Raw genomic sequence first — 25,005 nt, 5'->3', positions numbered from 1 at the left:
TTCTTCCAGAGCTATTTTCCCTTTATTTTCCCCTTTCTTCTTGATGCGGATGAAAACAGATGGACAGATCTGATCAGTGGTCCCCACTTCAATGTAAAAGCCTTCGCCAAATTGATGGTGAATACGGGTAACGAAGAGCTATGATGAGCCGGTGCCTATAGCACCTTGCAGGTGGCGACGGGTGGTGAACGGGTGGCGACCGATAATGACTTATAGGGAGTGGTCTTACTAAATTAAAATAAAACCTTTATGAATAAATGAAAAATCCTCAAACCAATATACGCGAACATCAACAAAGGAGCTTGAAAAAAGTAAACTAACTAGATCAAACTAAATAAAACCTAAATAAAACCGAGCTCAACATTATCAAAGACAAAAAAACATATATTATAATAACTAACAGTGTTTTTGCGATATATATAGATCACACGAGATAACAAATTAGTTAAATCTTGGATCAGATTGTTACTAATATATAATAATTATAGCTCTGATCAAATCCTCAGGCCGATATATACATACACGGATTTCATCAAACCAAATACAAGATAACAAAAAAATAATACTCAGGGAATTAAACAACCTCTCTAATATTAACATCATCAATCAATCATACTTATGAGATTGATCCGATAATTCACTTTCATATATGGTCGACAATCGAAGTTTAAATGATCGAACAGCCAATCGAGCTTTTCTTGACGAATATCTTTGCATTTTACGTATTGATCCAGATCTCGAAACTCCTAAACTCGAAGACGCTACTTGTTGCTTCTCAAACAATCGCTTATTTTGCGCTTCGTCATCAACGATCACATTAATTTTACTCGTTTCCATCACAACAAAAGGCGAAATCTTAGACTTATTATTCTTCTTTTTCCTAGAAGATGACAATGTAATAATTCCAGAACTTGCTTTTGCGTTCATGGCTACACTGGCTTTAACGGCCAGTGCAGCCATTTCAGACGCGCTAAGGCGTCCTCGAAGTTTTGAAATTGGTAAAACGAAATATATTTGGCCGGCATCAAGCTCATCTTGACCATCCAAAGCTCTAATATGCTCGTCGTAAGATAAATTATCCGAGTTACATATAAAGAAATTTGAAACACCTCCAACTCCAGCTTCCAACTGAAGAACGTCAGAAACTAAGATCGGAGTTGAATATGGTCGTAAATCACCTTTAGGTGATATGACGAAAGCGGAATTGGGTCGGATCGTAACGGACGCGCCACCAGAAGACAAACAAGCACCCATTTCTTAGTGAAAACGTTTTGATTTTGGGAGATAGAAAGTTATATGGAGATGTATGGAGATATTGAAAATGTGTTTGGGAGATAATTAAGAAAATAAGGGTAGACAATGGGGTATATATAGAGAACGTGTGGGTAGGCTTAATAGTTGCTTTTTATGAAATGACCAATTACTTAATTTTATGTTTTTATCTATATAAAAAATAGGGAAATTGGATAGTTTTAGAGTGGATATATGGATCGATGCTTAATAAGCAATGACGCGTGAAATGGTTTAAATTACATCACGTGAACTTGGTCAACAAGTTAGTGGGTTCTAAAGTTTCCCTGGATTTTTAGTCATGGCCTCCTATTCTTTTGTAGTTTTGTTACTCGATGTGACTATATTTTTTCTTTTCTTAATCTTGATATTGATATTGATAATTAATTATAACTATTGTATAACCATATTTTAAAATATCGTATCATAATGGTTGAACCCATGAGATTCTATAGGTGAAATGGTATTTTTTATCTTCTTTTATTTTCGCGAAAATAACTAAAACTTTTTTCTTTCTTTCTATAGGTGTAGTATTTGTTTTCTTCTTTTTTAAAGTAAGAGTATGTTTGATTTTGAGCCCGTGCGTTGCACGGTTGCTCAAAAACCGTCTCAAAATAGTTATTACTTGGTACTAAAGAATTCCAGCGGTCTATATTCATCTTATAGTTAACAAATTGGAACTAAGGAATAAAGTGAGCAAAACAAAATAAAGAACATATTATGAGCATGTCATACAATTTATATCCTATAGTTAAATGAATCCATAACAAATTAAGAGTAATGAAGTCGTTTAGTTCTACAACTGTATACACATATTCTAAAGCTTCAACAAAAAAATCTAGTAAGTGAAACGTCTCATATTTTGGTTGACCTAAGGATAACAAACACAAAATAAACGATCAACATTCATTATAGGTGAATCAAGTAAGGAAAGGTTTCCCTCATTACTCAAACAATCCATCGAGAAAAAACAACAACCAAAACTCCAAGTATAAATCAATCGAGGCTAACGAAGAAAAGGTTCAAAGACATAATTTTACACCAACACAAATTAATTAAGGTTATAAAACACTAACCAAATGACACCTAAAAATCAATCACTTTTGAAACAATATCAGTGATATGAACATTCGTTAAGCGGTTAGGTAAAGCTTATAATCATGTTTCTAATGAATTGTCTTCCCCAAATTGCTTTCACAACACATACATATTTTTATGTTATAAATACTATCTTCATATTGTAATTTATGTCCATCAATTGTTAATTCATTACATGCTTCAATTTGATATAAGTAGCTGCATATATATATGTAAAACAAAAAAAAATGTATATATATAAAGCAAAATATGAGCGTCACTTCATATATACATATAATATACGTGTAAGTATATATATAAATTAAAAGTATATTTTATTGAAATTGCTTATTTAGTTAACCTGTTTGTGTGCATTTATTTACTTAACATGTATCAAATTGTCATTATTATTAATCTTTCTCAATAAGTTTGGCAACGTTAATTTAGGTATTAATTGTGTTACTGCAAGTAAAATGAACGGAAATTAGATTTGACTTTTCTAAGTTTTTAATTACTATTATTGATTACGGAGTATTAATTTATCAATAATTAAAAATAATTAACTTTAAATTTAAATAATATTCAGAATTATTGAGAAAAGAATGCAATTTCCACTTGGCAGATTATGCTATAATTATGCTGGTAATGACATGTCATTAATTTACACTCTCTTTTATATAAATAAATAGATTTATATATATCTACCGATAAATATTGAATCATTCAACATTTAACGCATTTATTAGTAACATATAAATGACAAGTAAATAAGTAATATTAAATGTCAAAATAAAATTCTACAAATTTGCGAATCTTAAGCTACTTTACATTAACATAAAACATTATTTGTCCTTGTATTTTTAATCATTAGACTACAAGTTATGCGGCTTAAACGATGAGGATTGTTGGCCTCATAAAGGCCCGTTATGGTAGTGATAGTTGTGATGTTGTAAGGACTGACCAGGAAGAACACAACATAAAGGGAGAAATTTTGATTGGTTTATTTTTTTTTTCTTTTATTTATTCACCCAATATCAATTACTCCATCCGTCTCACTATAAGTGTCCACATCTGACATTCAAAATCTTTTTTTATAAACTTTGACTGTAAATATCTTTATTTGTGTTATGTGATATTTGATAAAATTTATATAAATAGATTTTGTTTTAAACGCGGTTTCTATATATATATTTTTCAACATATAATATATAACACAAATAAAATTATTTGCGGTCAAAGTTGACGAAGAAGACTTTGAAAGTTAAATGTGAATAGTTATAGTAGGACGGAAGGAATATATTTTATCACATCATCTATAACATTCCACAACATTAGAACACAACATTTATCAAAGCGCCTTCTCCATCCCACAATACTGCCACATCAGCATAAATATCCCTCAGAACTCCAAAACGTCACAACAATCTATTTTACCATAACAAATCGTCTTAGAGATTACACTAGGTACATATCTATGGTTCTTTCATCTTTAAAAACCATGTTTATCGTCTACACATGTTTATATAATTTCGTTTAAATAGTGATATTGGATTCAATGATGGGGACCACTAAAGGAGTTTCCACCACCCGATCATATCCGTTTCACGTGTCAAAGATGTTTTACCGAACAACTTTTGTAGAACAAGCTCTGCATGTAGTCACCTTTGAGAAGCACCCCCTGAACAACTGCTATAGGACAGACTCGGACAACGATGTCTCAAGAGCACTATATAATTAACTACAAAATCAAATTGAATTACGAAATTCTCAGGTAAGACTCAAACTCGATACCTCACGAACACCGAGAACATGATAAATACTCGGCTAAATGAAAATGGTTTACACGTGTTTGTATAATTAGTATGTAAACTAATATTTTCTTAAAAATAATCAAAAACTTACAAAAAATATTGTGTTTTTTTTATTAAATTATTTACTTATTTAACAATATACTAAATGGTGGAATAAGTTACAAATCACTTTGAACTAAAAATAGTTTCACCTTTTTTATCTAGTCTATGTTAGGTTCACATTATAGCAACGTAATTACAATGGCTACCATCTTTTATCTGTCTTATATGGTAGTACCTTTTAGGGTTTTTTTTGTTGAAAAAAAAATATATAAACGACATTCTACTTGATCACTTTACATTCTCGTTTTTTGCCCCACAACGCGAGCTCATACATGCGTGTTGATGGCATTAGATGGTTGTATCATAAATACGAACAACTTCACATATTTCCTTAAATGCTTGTAAACATTGGTTTAAGGAGTGGGAGTGGTCAAACTGCTGAAATGCATAGAAAGCACATATTACAAATTGAGATCAAGTGTACCCGTCGATGATGCTATGAACCTTTGTCTCGTAATTTGAGAAGCATATTCGAAATAAGACGATCAAATAATGACTAAATGCATCTTCATTGTTCGATAGTTTACTGAATGACACCGTTTCGCAAATTCTATATGAAGTTGGAGATGTTGATTATCGACGAGGTTATCCCGTCGACGGGATATATCCAGCGTGAGTAACTTTCGTGAAGGATTCTGAAGCAAAGTTTTTCACGAAGACCATTATATGTAAATTTATTTCGATCAAAAGATAACAATTATATTAAACCAATAAACTACATTGCGACGATGAAGGCTAAATATAGAAAATACGGATAAACAATCCCGAACTAAGAGAACTAAACGAGTCAACCGAAAATTGCAACAATGACACCAAAACCCAAAACAAAGCCGAGGACGGATGAAACAAACTCCAAGGACAATTATATATTTTATTGGAGCTTAACAGGTTGCTGGAATCGGTTGTAATGGATCCGGGAAAAACGGATTCATGGAAGTGGTTGCTAAATAATAATGGTAAATTCGCTACGAAATCACTTTCTGATGTTATCACTACCAAGATGTTAGGAGCAGGTGTCAACATGGAGGAAACGGTACGAAATCATTTGGTCCCAAAAAAAGTCGAGGTATTCGTGTGGAGGGCCAAAAGGAAGAGATTGCCCGTCTTGTCAGAACTTGATAAGCGTGGCATTGATCTTCCCTCGGTCCTTTGCCCGATTTGTGAAGGTGATATCGAATCGGTCGAACACTCTCTTTTTTCATGTCTTGTAGCTTGTGATATTTGGAATAAAGTTCTTAATTGGTGGGGCTTGAGCGGGTCTCCACTCTCAAGCCTTGCCGATGCCTTTAGTGCGAGCCCCTCCATACAATTATCGTCATCGGGTGCGAAGATTTGGCAAGCGGTGGCGTGGTCATGTGGGTACCTTATTTGGAAGAATCGTAATGAAAAAATCTTTAATAATAAGTGTTGGAATCCGCCGGTTGCTTTAAGTGAGATTCAAGTCAAAAGCTATGAATGGATCGCGAAACGTTGCAAGACAAATATAATCGATTGGCATAATTGGCTGCATAATCCGATATCCCTTTTGGTGTGATGTAATAATAGGGTTCTTGTTTATTTAGGATATAATCTTAGTATCCTCAAGTATTGTCCCTATCTTGTACTAATTTGTGAGAATGTGGTATTCATGCCACTGTTTCATGTACAGATTTGAGAAGTTAATAAAATCTTTTGTTGCCTTTCAAAAAAAAAAAATATTTTATGAACACTATTTGTAATTAATATTCATACATATATGGGAAATAAAGAGTCTATTAAACGCATATTATGTTATAATTGAAAAGTTTAAATGAATTTAATGATTTTTGGGTTATGTCTTATTAGATTACTCTTATCAGTCTCACAAATATTCTACGTAAGGGTGTGCCAAAATTTGGCATCAATATTAACAATCCACCAAATCCCAGGTAATCTTGCCCCGTCATGCATTTCGTCAATATAATGCATTTTTGTATTAAAATAATTAATTGATGTGTGTCCATTTAAATGTGATGAAGTGTATCATAGATGACAGAGCCGAATATTGAGACGTGCAAGATGTGCAATCGCACATGACCCAATATCCAGAACCGGATATCTAGGTCTATTTGGTTTGATATTACGTTTATACAACTTTTATTTTAGTTGACATTAGCACTTATGCCATTTTTTAGTATTAATGAACTTATTATTATATTTGACAAAAATCTCGTATATAAAACGTCCACTTTTATTTTTAACATGACCATAAAAGTGACAAGACGACTGAGATGGATGATAGTGAAATGTGATGAATTAGTGATAATGAAGAAATGAGAAGGAAATGGTGATTTGGCGCTAACATGATTGTGTTAATTTGAGGAAAGAAGGCATAGATAAGGTCATAAGGATGAGCTTAAGGTCAAAATTTAGCAAAAATAGTCGATGTTTACGTTTCAATTAAGTTGTGAATAAGTCAGATGTAGTCGTGTAGATATGAAAGCATCACAGAGTCGAATGCAACCGCATTGTAAAGTGGGAAATAGATTAATTGCGGCACACGGTTTAATTAGTAAGATTAAGATTATATGATATACTTACAGTTACTACAAGTGGATATATTTTAGGAGCACTACAGGCTGTCATATATGTCTCCATTAACCAATTTACGCTACCATTATTTAAACTCCTTTATTTTATTTTTTTAACCTGGGTATCCAAACGGTCAACTTGACTAATCTTAGTGAGACTACTCGCTACGCGAGCAGCCCGGAGTCATTGCAGGCGAACCTCCGTGGCCATGAGTGGATAACTGTGGGTGCCTGGAATCGAACCTTTCTTTTAAGCTAACAAAACACCTAGATGATGTATGTCGCACACAATTTTTTTTTTCTTTTTTGGAAAGCTATAAAATTTTATTAAATCACCAAAGATTTACAACCAGACCCAAAAGGAGTGGGAATTTAATATTAGGGTGTGTTTGACACACAATCTTCTTGAAGTTTATAGGAGTTTGACCTTATGATTTTATAAGCTTCAAGTCATAAACTTTGTTTGGTAAATATAAAAAGTAGAGCTTATGAAAATCATAAACTCTTAAAAAATAAGCAACTCCTGGTAGCTTATGAAAAAAAGTTGAACTTAAAACCCCAGCTAGTTTATCAAACACTTATAAAAATAAATAAACTTCAGCTATGAGCTTTAAAAATAAGTTTTAGTTTCAGATAGATTTAGCTCATAAATTTTAATTCGATTTATAAGCTCAAGCTCCAGTTTGTTTCATCTAAATACACCATTACCTTATTAAACAAAATGGGTCTAGCAACAAACATAAGCAAAGTGTAGCACCCCTTCTCCCCTCACGTTTGTCGCACACATTATTAATATATTTTCTCCTAACATCGGTGTTTTTAAAATTTATAGATTTTGTCATTTTGGTGATTAAATCATATGTAGATATGTATTACGATTATATCATATAAAAAAAATCGTTATCAAAATGTCAAACTAAATTTTACACAAATATTTATTTATTACTTTTTCTAACTCGATTTATGATCATAATAGTCTCATAACGACTGCTCACTTTGCAAACAAGCGGAACATCTCGGAATTATCATGCGTGAATCTTTGTGGCCACCTAAGAGCTTCAAAACCTCCATTCACCAAATAATTCACGAGCCAAAACATTTGTTACTATAAAGTTGCAATTAAAATTACTCGAATTATACATTTTATGATGAATTGTTATTTGAGAATCGTATATATGATTAAATATGATAGTAACGTAAGTTTATAGGCGATGACTTCAAATTACTTGTAAAGTGAGTAATTACTCTAAAATTAGTACTCGTAAAATGGGTTTCATATTGTGGTTAATTAGACTGTGTCTAACCGTGGCGATGACATCAAAGTCAAGTGATGTACTTTTTGGTGATGTGGCAAGGTCAAGAGACAAAGTTAAATAAAGGGGAGTGTCAAATTTGAGGGTTAAATTTGTAAATGGGTGATGTGGTAAAATATTATTGGTAGTTGGGTATATAATTTATTAATTAATAATATATAAAAATATTTGAAAAAATTTGATTGGCTGAAACACATTTGACACACCCGTCAACTTATCGACTGATGCCCCGGGCGTCAAATTTTGACGTCACGTTAGGGGCGTCAAGGGCGTCAAACAACTTGCCAACTGGGATGACGGGAGAAATCTGACGCCTGGTTAAAAACAGTCTTGAAGAAAATCATATGTCTATGCATGTGACATAAATAAATATAAATAAAGGTTGTTATATGAGTGGCCTAATTCATGTGGTTGGACGGTTTGTGATTGACAGAAATTTGCGTTAGGGGAGCTTTAGAGATTCATTATTTGGACCGACCGTATCCAACATGTTTTGCATCCTATATTCCTATGAACTTCCTCATTACCATTGTTATCTTCTTCCATGTCTATCGTCTCATTTTTAATATCTATGTGGGCCGGCTATTAATCATATGTCATATTCACATTAAGTATTCCCTCTATTCCATTTCTTTTTTTTTTTTTAAAGTCAAACTTTCATTAATAGAAAGAAGAATACAAATGTCCTGCTAACTTGGACTCAAAGGCGAGCCATGCTCATAAGAACATTGAGTAGACAACTAAAAACTTTACGAATATATACAAACATCTATTTACATCAACCGTGATCATCGAAAGTGTATGGATTTGAGAGCCATTGAAGCCAATATAACTTGTATTTCTTTTGACGATTCGCGATCCATTCATAGCTTTTTACTTAAATTTCTTGGATAGCCATTGACGCCGTCAAGCATTTGTTACGGAAGAGCTTATTATTCCTCATGTTTTGCCAAATTTTATAAGCACATACCCATATAGTTGCTTGCCACATCCTTGAAAGTTGAATGCTATTTGAAAATTGAGAATCGCCTTGGAGGAGCGAATTCAGGCTTACTCCGTTAGGGAAGGTGAGACCCCACCAACGAAAAAACCTGCTCCAAACATTTGTTGCATACATACATTCTAGCAGAAGAATATGATCTATCGATTCTAATGCACTATCGCATATCAGACACCTAACTGAGGCGAGATCGATACCCTTCCTGTCTAACTCTATTCTTACCGGTAGCCTGTTTCTTTGAGCATTCCATACAAAAACACTAATTTTTTGAGGTATTAGATTGTTTCGCATGGTTTCACTTGGAACAACAGGGGATGGCAATAGCAAATTGTCAATTTTCTCTCTCAAAATGCAAGTAGAGAAGACATTGTTGTTGTTAAAAGTCCACACCCAATTATCTTTTCTATCGCCTGCAAATCTAAATTTTCCAACAGTGTTAGAAGATTTTCTGGTTCGGTAGCTGAAATGTCCCGTTCATATTGATTATAAACGTTCCATATTAATTGATTTCGTTGCAAGGTTTTGACCTCTATATGAGACGTTTTTCAAAGACTGCATTCATTTTTAAAACAACCATAACCTTTATTTTATCAATAAAGGTTTTAAAAGCATTACGTAGATTATCAAATAATGATAATCTAAAATATACTGTTTACACATGACCATTACATAATGGTTTACAATAGAAATATATTACATCGACATATGTTTCTTGAATGCAGTTTTTACACAATATCATACAAACATGGGCTCCAAATCTTGTCCTTATTTTAGTATGCAACAGCGGAAGCTCTTAGTATTCACCTGAGAATAAACATGCTTTAAACGTCAACAAAAATGTTGGTGAGTTATAGGTTTAACCTATATATATCAAATCGTAACAATAGACCACAAGATTTCATATTTCAATACACATCCCATACATAGAGATAAAAATCATTCATATGGTGAACACCTGGTAACCGACATTAACAAGATGCATATATAACAATATTTCCATCATTCCGGGACACCCTTCGGATATGATATAAATTTCGAAGTACTAAAGCATCCGGTACTTTGGATGGGGTTTGTTAGGCCCAATAGATCTATCTTTAGGATTCGCGTCAATTAGGGTGTCTGTTCCCTAATTCTTAGATTACCAGACTTAATAAAAATGGGCATATTCGATTTCGATAATTCAACCATAGAATGTAGTTTCACGTAGTTGTGTCTATTTTGTAAATCATTTATAAAACCTGCATGTATTCTCATCCCAAAAATATTAGATTTTAAAAGTGGGACTATAACTCACTTTCACAGATATTTCCTTCCTCGAAAATAAGACTTGGCCACGGATCGATTCACGAACCTATACAAATATGTATATATATCAAAGTATGATCAAAATATAATTACAACCATTTTTATCATGTTTTAAAGATTTGAGTGTATTAAGTCAGCTGTCCTCGTTAATAACCTACAACTAATTGTTCACAGTTAGATGTACAGAAATAAATCGATATATATTATCTTGAATCAATCCACGACCCAGTGTATACACGTCTCAGGCTAGATCACAACTCAAAGTATATATATTTTTGGAATCAACCTCAACCCTGTATAGTTAACTCCAACATTACTGCATATAGAGTGTCTATGGTTGTTCCAAATAATATATATACATGGGTCGATATGATATGTCAAAACATTTGTATACGTGTCTATGGTATCCTAAGATTACATAATATATTAGAATACATGTATAATACAATATAAGTTAGCTAGGATATGATTTGTATATATATATTTGTTAAACATTTCCCGTAGCTAAAAAGATAAAAAATATTCAATCTTGTTTTACCCATAACTTCTTCATTTTAAATCCGTTTTGAGTGAATCAAATCGCTATGGTTTCATATTAAACTCTAATTTAAGAATCCAAACAGAAAAATTATAGGTTTATAGTTGGAAATTTAAGTTACATGTCAATTACTAAAGAGGTAGTCATTTCGGTCGAAAGAACGACATCTTGATGACCATTTTGAAAACCATACTTTCACTTTGAGTTTAACAAAGATTTTTGGATATAGTTTCATGTTCATATAAAAAATTATTTTCCCAGAAGAACAACTTTTAAATCAAAGTTTATCATAGTTTTTGATTATCCAAACCAAAACAGCCCCCGGTTTCACTACGACGGCGTATATCCGATTTTATGGTGTTCATCCTGTTTCCAGGTTTTAAATCATTAAGTTAGCATATCATATAGATATAGAACATGTGTTTAGTTGATTTTAAAAGTCAAGTTAGAAGGATTAACTTTTGTTTGCGAACAAGTTTAGAATTAACTAAACTATGTTCTAGTGATTACAAGTTTAAACCTTCGAATAAGATAGCTTTATATGTATGAATCGAATGATGTTATGAACATCATTACTACCTCAAGTTTTATGGATAAAACTACTGGAAATGAGAAAAATGGATCTAGCTTCAAAGGATCCTTGGATGGCTTGAAAGTTCTTGAAGCAGAATCATGATACGAAAACAGTTCAAGTAAGATTTTCACTCGAAATAAGATTGTTATAGTTGTAGAAATTAAATCAAAGTTTGAATATGAATATTACATTGAATTAGAAATATAACCTACTGTAAATAACAAAGGTTCATTGATCTTAGATGATTATTTGGAATGGATTAGAAAGCTTGGAAGTAGACTTGCAAACTTGAAAGTATTCTTGATTTTTATGAAACTATACTTATGGAATTTATGAAGAACACTTAGAACTTGAAGATGGAACTTGAGAGAGATCAATTAGAAGAATAAAATTGAAGAATGAAAGTGTTTGTAGGTGTTTTTGGTCGTTGGTATATGGATTAGATATAAAGGATATGTAATTTTGTTTTCATGTAAATAAGTCATGAATGATTACTAATATTTTTGTAATTTTATGAGATATTTCATGCTAGTTGCCAAATGATGGTTCCCACATGTGTTAGGTGACTCAAATAGGCTGCTAAGAGCTGATCATTAGAGTGTATATACCAATAGTACATACATCTAAAAGCTGTGTATTGTACGAGTACGAATACGGGTGCATACGAGTAGAATTGTTGATGAAACTGAACGAGGATGTAATTGTAAGCATTTTTGTTAAGTAGAAGTACTTTGATATGTGTTTTGAAGTCTTTCAAAAGTTTAAGAATACATATCAAAACACAACATGTATATACATTCTAATGGAGTCGTTAAGTCTTCGTTAGTCGTTACATGTAAGTGTTGTTTTGAAACCTTTAAGTTAACGATCTCAATTAATGTTGTTAACCCAATGTTTATTATATCAAATGAGATGTTAAATTATTATGTTATCATGATATTATGATGTATGAATATCTCTTAATATGATATATACATTAAAATATCGTTACAACGATAATCGTTACATATAAGTCTCGTTTCGTAATTCTTGAGTTAGTAGTCTTGTTTTTACATATGTAGTTCATTGTTAATACACTTAATGATATATTTAAATATCATTTTATCATGTTAAATATAGTGTATCAATATCTTAATATGATACATATGTATTTAGTAGACGTTATCATAACGATAATCGTTATATAAATCATTTCAAGTTTCTTAACTTAGTAATCTCATTTCTTATGTATATCATACATTGTTAATATACTTAGTGAGATACTTACTCATCATAATCTCATGTCAGCTATATATATATGTCTATATATACCACAACATGTAGTTTTTACAAATTTGTAACGTTCGTGAATCGCCGGTCAACTTGGGTGATTAATTGTCTATATGAAACTTATTTCATTTAATCAAGTCTTAACAAGTTTGATTACTTAACATGTTGGAAACATTTAGCCATGTAAATATCAATCTCAGTTAATATATATAAACATGGAAAAGTTCGGGTCACTACAGTACCTACCCGTTAAATAAATTTCGTCCCGAAATTTTAAGCTGTTGAAGGTGTTGACGAATCTTCTAGAAATAGATCCGGGTATTTCTTCTTCATCTGATCTTCACGCTCCCAGGTAAACTCGGGTCCTTTACGAGCATTCCATCGAACCTTAACAATCGGTATCTTGTTTTGCTTAAGTCTCTTAACCTCACGATCCATTATTTCGACGGGTTCTTCAATGAATTGAAGTTTTTCATTGATTTGGATTTCGTCCAATGGAATAGTGAGATCTTCTTTAGCAAAACATTTCTTCAAATTCGAGACATGGAAAGTGTTATGTACAGCCGCGAGTTCTTGAGGTAGCTCCAGTTGGTAAGCTACTGGTCCGACACGATCTATAATCTTGAATGGTCCAATGTACCTTGGATTTAGTTTCCCCCGTTTACCAAATCGAACAACGCCTTTCCAAGGTGAAACCTTAAGCATGACCATTTCTCCAATTTCAAACTCTATATCTTTTCTTTTACTGGTCGACTCTGGGCGGTTTTCAATCGTTGTTGAATTTGGATGATTTTCTCGGTAGTTTCTTGTATTATCTCCGAACCCGTAATCTGTCTATCCCCTACTTCATTCCAATAAATTGGAGACCTGCACTTTCTACCATAAAGTGCCTCAAACGGCGCCATCTCAATACTAGAATGATAACTATTGTTGTAAGAAAATTCTGCTAACGGTAGGTGTCGATCCCAACTGTTTTCGAAATCAATAACACATGCTCGTAGCATGTCTTCAAGCGTTTGTATTGTGATGACCCGGAAATTTCCGATCAAATTTAAACTTTAATCTTTATATGTTTCCGATACGATAAGCAAAATCTGTAATGTTAAGTCTCGAAAGTTTTAAAATCTATATTTATGTCTTCAATTACCTTTTGACTGTGCTCGATGATTCATGAACCTTTAATTATAAATAAAAATGTATATATAAATAAGAAGATATGTAAATAAATATATATTATAAATTAAATTATTATGCGATTTAATTATTATAAAATATAACTTAAGATAATTTAAAAACTGTTATTTATAAATGTTTAGTTAATTACTGAGAGAGTATTGAATATATAAATATAATTTCGAATTTATTTAGTAAACGATCGAAGCAGTCGTTTATGATCCGATAGTTATTTAAATAAATTAAATGTGATTTAAAATAAACTTAATTATTATTAGGATTACTAAAAGTATTATTATTAACTTGATTACTAAAATTATCATGTTATTTACAATTGTTATTATCATTGTTCCCATTAGTATTATTATGATATTAATATTACTAATATTATTATTATTATCTCTATTATTATTATTACTAAGTTTTGTTATTATTACTTAAATTAATATTAATGTTAAATATTAATGTTTGTATTATTAATAATATTATGTTTCCTTAATATGTAAAATACAGAAATAAATATATATACAGATAAACAGATATACAGATTTATATATATAATTACACATACTAATATAGATATATATATGTATACGAATATATACATAAATAAATATAAATACATCTGTATTGTATTTTGTTTAACATCCACATCATAGGTTATTTCCTGATCCGCTTTAGAATCTGAATCTGTTTTATGTAACAATCAACACAGTGTGAGATTTGTTTTCCTGCCTCTTGTCTGATTCCAAAATTGGAATCCATTATCGTATAGAACAAAATTCTGTTATCCATTGATTTCTTCTTTTATATTTTTCCTCTTGTCTGCGTGATTATTCCTGCCTCTAATTGGTTATCTGTCAAACTGATGTGATAGCGTGGGGGTACGTGATAGTACTATATTTTACTACGAAATACGCTACAAATTACACAAGTTTTAATTATTTATTTATAAATGGGATATACCTAAACCTTGCTACAACACTATAGGCAGTGTACCTAATCGTAGAGTAGTGTAGTTTTTAGTAAGTCCGGTTCGTTCCACAGGGAGGGGGCTTATTGCACACTATATTTTTAAACAACTATATTTGTACAAAATAAATATAATTATATATAATAATATATAAAAGGGGGTTTACCGTTTAATGACCGGTTTGTCGATTTATATTTTAAGCGAAGCGTATAGTAAATGACGATATTTAAATAACAATATAAAATAAATAACAATAATTAAAATGACAATAAATAAAAGTACAAGGAAAAATGAAATAAAATATATTATGCTTATTTAAACTTCTGTAACCATGATGTTTGACGTGTTGATTTTAGTTTTATGCCCATGGGTTAATTGTCCTTTGTCCAGGATTATTTAATATGTCCGTCTGGTTTTTGTCCATAACAGTCCATCAGTCATAAATATAAAGTGCGAGTGTCCTCGTCAAATTATCCTTATACCCGAAGTCAAATATTCCAACTAATTGGGGACTTAAACTGTAACAATATTTTAATACTTTGTTTAATAATTACACCAGGATATCGACTGCGTGTAACCCAAGGTTTTAATACTTTGTTAACAATTACACCAAGTGTCCTTGTACATAATTTCACCCTGTTTTAATAATTCCATAGACTATTAATCCATTCCCGTGTCCGGTTAAATGAACGATTATTTGTACATATAAATACCTCGCCCGTCGTGTCCGATCGAGTGTATATGGTTATTTATGTATACGTCCAATTGTAAATCTTTATATTAAAATTAACAAACTATCATTTAGTTAAACAAATATAAAGCCCATTAATAGCCCATAGTCTAATTTCCACAAGTGTCGTTCTTTTGTCCAAACCCCAATTATGGTACAAAGCCCAATTACCCAATTTTAATATTTAGCCCAACATCATGATTACTTTGGCTCAAATAAGCATAATAATAACTTAAGTACGAGACATTAATTTAAAAAGGAGAACATAACTTACATTGAGTATTTATCGCGTAGTGTTACACGGACAGAATTTCGACTTCAAAAACTCGTAAAATAACCTTTACATAAGGGGGATGATTCTCACACACTGTTGTTTAATCCTCACACACCATTTTACCCTATTATTAGGGAGGAGTTCAAGTAAATTGATGTGTGAGGATCAAAAAACAGTGTGTGAGAATCATCCCCCTTTACATAACCCGAACTAATCTAATGTAAAACTACCCTATACTATATATATATATTATATATATTTATTTATTATTTATTTACAGAGTATTATTATTATTTTTTATATTTTAAACTCGACAGAATGCATGGCCTTTTATAGGCATTTTTGATTTTTGCAGCTCCGCGAGTCGTGGTGTTTTAAGCCTGCAAACTCCGCGAGTCGTGGAGTTTGAAAATCCAGCTCACACAATTTTGGAACCTTACTTGTCGACATAATTTATATATAAATATAAAATATAAATAATTAATATAATTATTTATATATTATATTATATTCTAGTGCATAGTAGACTTGTAATTTTTAGTCCGTTGCGTCGGGCGTTGATAGTTGACTCATGTCCCGGTTCCGGATTTTCGAACGTCCTTGCGTATAATTTTATATCTTGTACTTTTGTCATTTTTAGACGTTTTTCATCAATAAATTGAACCTTTTGAATTGTATCTTGTACATTTGAGCTTTTTGGATGTTTGTGTCTTCAAATCTTCGTTTTCGCCTTTTGTCTTCGCACTTATTTATTTAAACAATTACAATGAAAATATAATACAATTACATATGAAAACCTATTATTTAGGAGGGATATTGCTATGAAATATATGTTCCTTTTTAGCCTTATCACAAACTCTAGTCGACTCCATCTAAAAAAAGTGAGCAATTATCATCACAATTTTGTTACACATCACTATCAAGCTTTATTTATTTTGTTTTCTGTCGGGAGTTTGTTAGAGGTCGAATTCACAGGTCAAACACAAACATTAGTGATCTTTTGTTATTACAGCATCACTGAACTTCACAATATAATCCATTCTCTGCTGCGTTTGTTTAGCCAGCCAAACCCAAAACCAAGAAACCCATAATGGATGCTACTACGGTTAGAAACCACAACCTTCCATCATCACCATTGACCGCAATCCATCACTTGCTCTCTCCCTTTTTTTTTCTTCCTCCTCGTAAAACCACCCTTACGCCACCCTAACCTTCATAAAAATTATCACTACCATTCGATAACCATGGTTAAAGGTGGGTGTGTCATCCACAGTTGCCTCGGGTTTAGGTTAACGACACTTGCAATCAAATAGCCGATTTACTTTCGGTTTCCAAAGCAAAGTGCACATTTGAAAGGCGGTTTACAGTCCCACATGACTATGAAAATTTAGATCCGTTAGGAAATTGGATCTTTATGAAAACATTTGATCTTTTGAAAATTAAATCTAGCTTTTACCCTAGACAAGTTTTCCGGAATAACCCTTCACCGGTGTTTGCAAAATATTTTTGTGGGTTGTGTGGGTTTCAGATTTGAAAATTTTAGCTCAACAATTGTGGTTTTGTGTTACCCACTTGCTAACCTTGTATTAGGAAAGTAACACGTCCAGTTTACTTGTCCCGTATATTACCTTTCGGCAAACTACCGTCCGGTTGTAAAGGAAAGCGATGAACAAGAAACTGTTAAGGCAATGTCTAATGACATGCATTTAATTATGGTCTATAACGTGTCGGACGCAATTACTATCCTTTGTAGGAGCAATAGTAAAGCTCACCCTTATAATTTTTCGGTCTGGCACAAGGTCCTGTCTTCGACCATGCTATGCAACCACCGTTCTTACGGTTGACACCCGATTTGGTTCAGGTGACCTAATGAATTCCAGGTGAATTCCTAGGATTTTACGTTCAATGGTAATGAACGCATTGAAAATGGGTTTTCAGAAAACAAATCGGTTTGTAATTTTGATCAAAATATTTTATCGTTCAAGCTCGAGTTTAGATATCATTGAATTCCATGAGTTTGAATTCTCAATCTTTAAGGTCAATCTCAAGGATTGAGTAATATCAGTCTTAAAAGCTGATTTTTAATCTTTAAGGAGATTATCCTTTCTGGGGTTCTGATTCATTTGTCTTATCAAGCTAATTTGCACGGTGCCCTCCCTATTTTACAAGACAGATCCTCTCATGGCTAAGATAAGTCTGACCACTTGGCGACCCTGTTTGATGCTGAGGTCCGTGGATATCCTGCTGATTTTAGAGATGACTTTTCTAGGTTTTTCGTCAACCTACAGCTGGTCTGGACGACAACTTCATGACCTAAATCAAGAAGCGCGTGTCTTTTTTGGAAGACTTTACTTCCTTTTAATGATGGAATTGATTCCTCGTGTAGATCCATCTTTTCTTTCAAATATATTACAGTAAATCGGGTAAAACTGATTAAAATCGTCCAAAACAAAAGTACCTGCAATAACTTTACAGAAACATGTGATAGATAGTTTTTAATTGAATAACTTGGTACATTCTCCCCACACTTAGTTTCTTTCTTTGCCTTTTTATTCTCCTTTATTTCATTTTAAATGAATTCAATCATTTTAGGGTGTTTCTCAATTTATATCCTTTCTAAGGTAACGATAATTTCGGTATTAACACCTAATTTTCATCGTTCATAAATATGTATAAACATGATTTTGAATTCATTTATTTGAAAAATTTTAAAATTTTCACAAAATTTGGCAAATAAACTAAGTATAAACCCGAGAGAATTTATAACCCTTCCCCACACTTGAGATCATGCAATGCCCTCATTTGCATGAAATCAGACTATAATTATAAATTCATGAGGGTGATTAGTGTAGAAAAGTAATTAAAAATACCTAGTTTGTAATTACAAAGCTCGTCGAATGATAGATGGCGCGCCTCATCGTTCATTCCTTCTTGTTTTATCACACATGTTTTTCTTCAAAAACGGTTGCTTTTCTTGGACTGTTTGCTAATTTTTGAAAATGCGTCTTTTACCCTAATAGTGCATTTTTATTAACTAGTTATGCACTAACCCGAACCCCTAATTTAACGTTAAGTGGGGTTAGACTTTCCCACACTTAGCTGACGACATGTGAAGTCGGTAGAATAAGTTCCACGAATTAGAATAGTGAGCCAGTTATTTACATCTCGGGTGGTGTATAATATATCAATGGGTTTAAAGTTTAGACTCTCCCGATCGTCACTACTTAATTCTTTTTTAAGTGTAGCTTTTAGTAAATGGATATGTCTCTTTTCTGGTTCTTGGTCAAATGGATCGATATACATCGACATACATATTTCTATAGGGTTGATAATTCCTAACATTTCCTTCCGTTTATTCTTGGGATCAAAGTTTTCACCTCTATTACCCAATTGGGTGAAATTCGAGGTGTCAATATCTATTACAGCTTGTAGTTCATCTTTGGTAGATGACTCGTCTATTGAGAATATTGGGTTGGAAGGTTGTGGAATGGTGAATTTCGGGATCAAAGCAAATTCTTCTTCATTAATCTAATATAAAACTACCCTATATATATTATATATATATATATTTATTATTTATTTACAGAGTATTATTATTATTTTTTATATTTTAAAAATATATATATATATATATGTATATATATATATATATATGTATATATATATATGTATATATATATATGTATATATATATATGTATATATATATATATATATATATATATGTATATATATATATATATATATTAAAATATAAAAAATAATAATAATACTCTGTAAATAAATAAAAAATATATATATATAATATATACTATATATATATATATAGTATATATTATATATATATTTATTATTTATTTACAGAGTATTATTATTATTTTTTATATTTTAAATTCGGCAGAATGCATGGCCTTTTATAGGCATTTCTGATTTTTGCAGCTCCGCGAGTCGTGGTGTTTTAAGCCTGCAAACTCCGCGTGTCGTGGAGTTTGAAAATCCAGCTCACACAATTTTGGAACCTTACTTGTCGACATAATTTATATATAAATATAAAATATAAAAAATTAATATAATTATTTATATATTATATTATATTCTTGTGCATAGTAGACTTGTAATTTTTAGTCCGTTGCGTCGGGCGTTGATAGTTGACTCATGTCCCGGTTCCGGATTTTCGAACATCCTTGCGTATAATTTTATATCTTGTACTTTTGTCATTTTTAGACGTTTTTCATCAATAAATTGAACCTTTTGAATTGTATCTTGTACATTTGAGCTTTTTGGACGTTTGTGTCTTCAAATCTTCGTTTTCGCCTTTTGTCTTCGCATTTATTTATTTAAAAAATTACAATGAAAATATAATACAATTACATATGAAAACCTATTATTTAGGAGGGATATTGCTATGAAATATATGTTTCTTTTTAGCCTTATCACAAACTCTAGTCGACTCCATCAAAACAAAGTGAGCAATTATCATCACAATTTTGTTACACATCACTATCAAGCTTTATTTATTTTGTTTTCTGTCTGGAGTTTGTTAGAGGTCGAATTCACAGGTCAAACACAAACATTAGTGATCTTTTGTTATTACAGCATCACTGAACTTCACAATATAATCCATTCTCTGCTGCGTTTGTTTAGCCAGCCAAACCCAAAACCAAGAAACCCATAATGGATGCTACTACGGTTAGAAACCACAACCTTCCATCATCACCATTGACCGCAATCCATCACTTGCTCTCTCCCTTTTTTTTCTTCCTCCTCGTAAAACCACCCTAACACCAATCCTTACGCCACCCTAACCTTCATAAAAATTATCACTACCATTCGATAACCACCCCTCCTCCTTCATTAAACCGTCACCAAGCTACCATCTTCAAAACGCCACCAACCCGATTAACTTATTTTTTTCTGTCTTATTTCTACTCGCTGACTAAATAGCAACTTGAAAGCTGCTGGATACCACCTATCTCTTTTCAATCTTGAATAACCTCAAACCCATTCAAATACCTCATCGAAACAAGCAATATCACTTACTTGAATTTTACCAATCTGATTATATAGGAAATCAATTACAGTCTTTTAAAAAGCATGTAGAACAAGTGGGTATGGTGGCCGACAATTATGAGTCATAAGGTGGTATTTAACTATTTTTTTTTATTTAATGGGAGTGGTCGCATGGTTGCTGCAAGTGGCACTTTTCCTGCTTGTTATTTTTTTTTTTATTAAACCGAATCCTATGATCAACAGAATTGTAGTAGGAGCCGATCTATGGGCTGTAAGAGGGTTAGCTATATTTGTTGGACCGTGGTTTTGGGCTAAGATTCTAAGTGTATTTATAGTTGGGCCGAGAAAATAACAGCGGGATACAAGTACAGTAGCAGTAAATGACGAGGATATAAAATAGGTGATATTGTAGGTAACGGTATTATTTATAAAACATAAATGATAACTGATACGTAATACATACTAATGAAGATGATGAATGTATACGATATATTGATGGTCTAGATTGATGAGGCTTAGTGTTAGTGATGATATAGAATATAAGCAAGATAGATAGATGGATAACTAATAAAATGATCCTTCGATATGCTGTTGTTTCTGCTTCTGACCATGGGATAATCATGTGAATATTTGATTTTAAGAAGAAAAGCAAACAGCTCATATCAGGCTGAAATAATTAAACGTTCTAGCTATATCAGAAATAAATAAACGGCTCATTGGTCTGATGGGTATTTGTTAACCGAGGAGTCATGAGATCGAATCTAGGCAGCTACAGTTTATTTTTTTTTATTTCAACAAGTAACTACACAAGCTGGGCCACTTAAACTTTATATGGGTTTGAATACTTGGGCTTGCTAAACTTGATCTTTGGGCTTCAAGTAAGCTTACGTTGTTGGGCTAAAAATCGAGCTTAGGTCTTAGAATTGGGCTAAGATGACAAGGGATGATGTATATTGGTAATGATACATAAAATATTAACGCGATGTTAATACTTGAAGTGATGTTGAGGAAGAGTGGATTGGTTATGTATCGGGTTAGCGGGACATCGCGGGTTCAAACTCGGACTTGGGCATTATTTTTTAAGAGCTACTTCCATGAGGTAGTATTACTATTACCAGTATTATTATTATTATCATTATTATTATTATTATTATTATTATTATTATTATTATTATTATTATTATTATTATTATTATTATTATTATTATTATTATTATTATTATTATTATTATTATTATTATTATTATTATTATTATTATTATTATTATTATTTTTAACATTTTTTTTATTAGTATTGTTATTTTTATTATAATTATTATTAGTCTAATTATTACTATCATAAAAAGATACAATTTCTTATTTATTATTATTAATATTATTGTATCAAATAATTACTAATTATATAAAACTATACCTAATACATATAATATAATTATATTTTTATTTATTTAAAGTACATAAAATAAATATATTTATGAAACATACAAGTTATTGATATAAAATGATGTCACAAATAAATATAATATATAAAATAAAGTTATAATATGTGAAATTGTTCAATTACGATTATATGTATTAATATACATATGAATAATATAGGTTCGTGAATCCGAGATCAACCCTACACTTGTTAAATGGCTCCATATGTATTTTTACTACAAAATACAGTATGGTGAGTTCATTTGATTCCCTTTTACTCTTTACATTTTTGGGACTGAGAATACATGCGCTGTTTTTACAACTGCTTTAATTAATGCTTTTGAAATATATTTTGAACTGCGAATACATGAAATGCTTTTATAAATGTTTGACGAGATAGACACAAGCAAAACATTCCTCGAATGAATTATTATGCAGACAGAAGTTCTGCAGATTATTATTGAATTATGTGGACATGATAATTGCCACCATTGAATTATGTGGACATGATAATTGCCACCATTGAATTATGTGAACATAATAATTGCCACCAATTGATATGAATGTTATGTATCGAGAGAATGATTTTATACACAAGTTATGTGTATGTTATTTTTGTGCACAAGATATGTGTACGGTTACTAAGATTTATGAAAGATGATTTCGTACACGAGAAAGGTGTACTGTATTTAAAAGATATCGCATGTACATTACAGGTGGGTATAGGATTCGGGCCCATTTATACCATGCAACATTTAAATCTTGTAGTCTATTAAAATTATGAAATGATTATTTATGATAAACTAATGAACTCACCAACCTTTTGGTTGACACTTTAAAGCATGTTTATTCTCAGGTACGAAAGAAATCTTCCGCTGTGCATTTGCTCATTTTAAAGACATTACTTGGAGTCATACATGACATATTTCAAAAGACATTGCATTCGAGTCGTCGAGTTCATTAAGATTATTATTAAGTTAATTATAGTTAGATATATTATGAAATGGTATGTATGCTGTCAACTTTCGATGTAATGAAAGATTGTCTTTTCAAAAATGAACGCAATGTTTGTAAAAGGTATCATATAGAGGTCAAGTACCTCGCGATGTAACCAACTGTTGTGAATCATTTATAATCGATATGGACTTCGTCCAGATGGATTAGGATGGGTTACTACAGTTGGTATCAGAGCGGTGGTCTTAGCGAACCAGGTCTTGCATTAGTGTGTCTAATTGATAGTCGTTAGGATGCATTAGTAAGTCTGGACTTTGACCGTGTCTGCATGTCAAAAGTTTTGCTTATCATTTTTGTCGGAAATCATCTGCTTATCATCCTTAGGAAATTACCTGCTTATTATTCTTAGTCTAGACACGTTTTCCTGCATTGATTGCATGAATAGTGTATAGACAAATCCATATCTTATCGTATCTGTTACTGTAGACTTTATCTGACACGTTTCCTTAATTTCCTCCGGGATCTACGGGATCTTCTGTACTATATTAGATATTCTATATAATTAGAATATTATTCGATAACCGAAAATCATTTCATATTGACAATCCTCTAACTGATCATAAGAGATGGATCCTACACCTAGCTTGGATTCCATTAGTTCCGGAAACAATTTCGAGGTGCGTATTGAAGTAGACTCCGAAGTCAAGGAACCCGAAGTATCTCCACCGTTTAGCCATTTTTCTTTCTGGAGGAGATGGGGGTGGGTCTGAGACTTACTCACTCTATGGAGAAATGAAGAAGGCGAGCCTTACCGCGAACCAAACTTACCTCCTAACATCAGAGAAGATGATGTACTTACCGGCGAACCTATGCGCAACACTGTATTCACCCTTGTTGCTAAAGTTTTCCACCTCGAAGGTCGCATTACTGCAATCTCAGAAAATATTCAACCTCTACTTCCGAATACCAATCGAAGGGGAATATCAGAAGAAGTTAGGGAACTTTGAATTGATAATCAAGATCTATCGAATCAGATGAGTGGATGGATAGAAATGATAGAGGGTAGGATAGAAACCCTGACAAGAATGGTGCGTGATTTACAAGCTATACTTACTACACCAACAACATCACCAACCTCAGCACCAACAACACTTGTAGCACCGACAGCAACAGTACCACCATCAGCAGCACCAGCAGCATAACCAGTACCAACAACAACAACAACATCATCACACGTCTCAACCTCCTAATCTATACCTCAAGCATAATCATCGTTCTACGAATCGTTCTACATAAACTATCTTCGTCCTTCATGGTAATTATGTAATCTCTAATGTTTTAGAGATTATGTACTCTAGTTCTAGCTGTAAATCTGGTGAGTTTAATATCACATTGACTCATTAAATCCATAATTACGTCTGAAGAAAATATATATGTATATATGTTTTCATAAAGTTTGTAATTAAAATTTTTATTGTACAAACTGTTAATGGTGAAAATATTTTAACGGGTAGGTAATACCCGAGGAATATTTAGATTTCGCATTAATAAGTTACAATGTACATTCTTCGAATCTGATTCAACAGTCATTTACTATCCTACTTACAACCACAGCTATACGAATCCGTTCACCACAGAATAACCA

The 25,005-nt window shown here is 32.0% G+C and overlaps 2 protein-coding genes across 2 annotated transcripts; one reads left to right on the top strand and one right to left on the bottom strand.

The window, feature by feature from the left end:
• Positions 1 to 606: 606 nt before the first annotated feature.
• LOC139861228 (uncharacterized) lies at positions 607 to 1,254 on the bottom strand. The gene has a single exon (XM_071849583.1). The coding sequence runs from the start codon at positions 1,252 to 1,254 to the stop codon at positions 607 to 609; it is 648 nt and encodes a 215-aa protein (XP_071705684.1).
• Positions 1,255 to 5,187: 3,933 nt separating this feature from the next.
• Positions 5,188 to 5,814, top strand: LOC139861144 (uncharacterized). Its single transcript, XM_071849474.1, has one exon. The coding sequence runs from the start codon at positions 5,188 to 5,190 to the stop codon at positions 5,812 to 5,814; it is 627 nt and encodes a 208-aa protein (XP_071705575.1).
• The last annotated feature ends 19,191 nt before the right edge of the window (positions 5,815 to 25,005 follow it).

Source organism: Rutidosis leptorrhynchoides, chromosome 1 (assembly GCF_046630445.1).
Source record: "Rutidosis leptorrhynchoides isolate AG116_Rl617_1_P2 chromosome 1, CSIRO_AGI_Rlap_v1, whole genome shotgun sequence".
In the NCBI taxonomy this organism is placed as follows: domain Eukaryota; kingdom Viridiplantae; phylum Streptophyta; class Magnoliopsida; order Asterales; family Asteraceae; genus Rutidosis; species Rutidosis leptorrhynchoides.
The sequence above is the reverse complement of the archived record's forward strand: the minus strand, read 5'-3'. Positions and strand labels throughout refer to the sequence as shown.

Excerpts from the sequence above, each read along its gene's own strand:
- LOC139861228 (XM_071849583.1), bottom strand. The coding sequence starts at position 1,254 with ATGGGTGCTTGTTTGTCTTCTGGTGGCGCGTCCGTTACGATCCGACCC.
- LOC139861144 (XM_071849474.1), top strand. The coding sequence starts at position 5,188 with ATGGATCCGGGAAAAACGGATTCATGGAAGTGGTTGCTAAATAATAAT.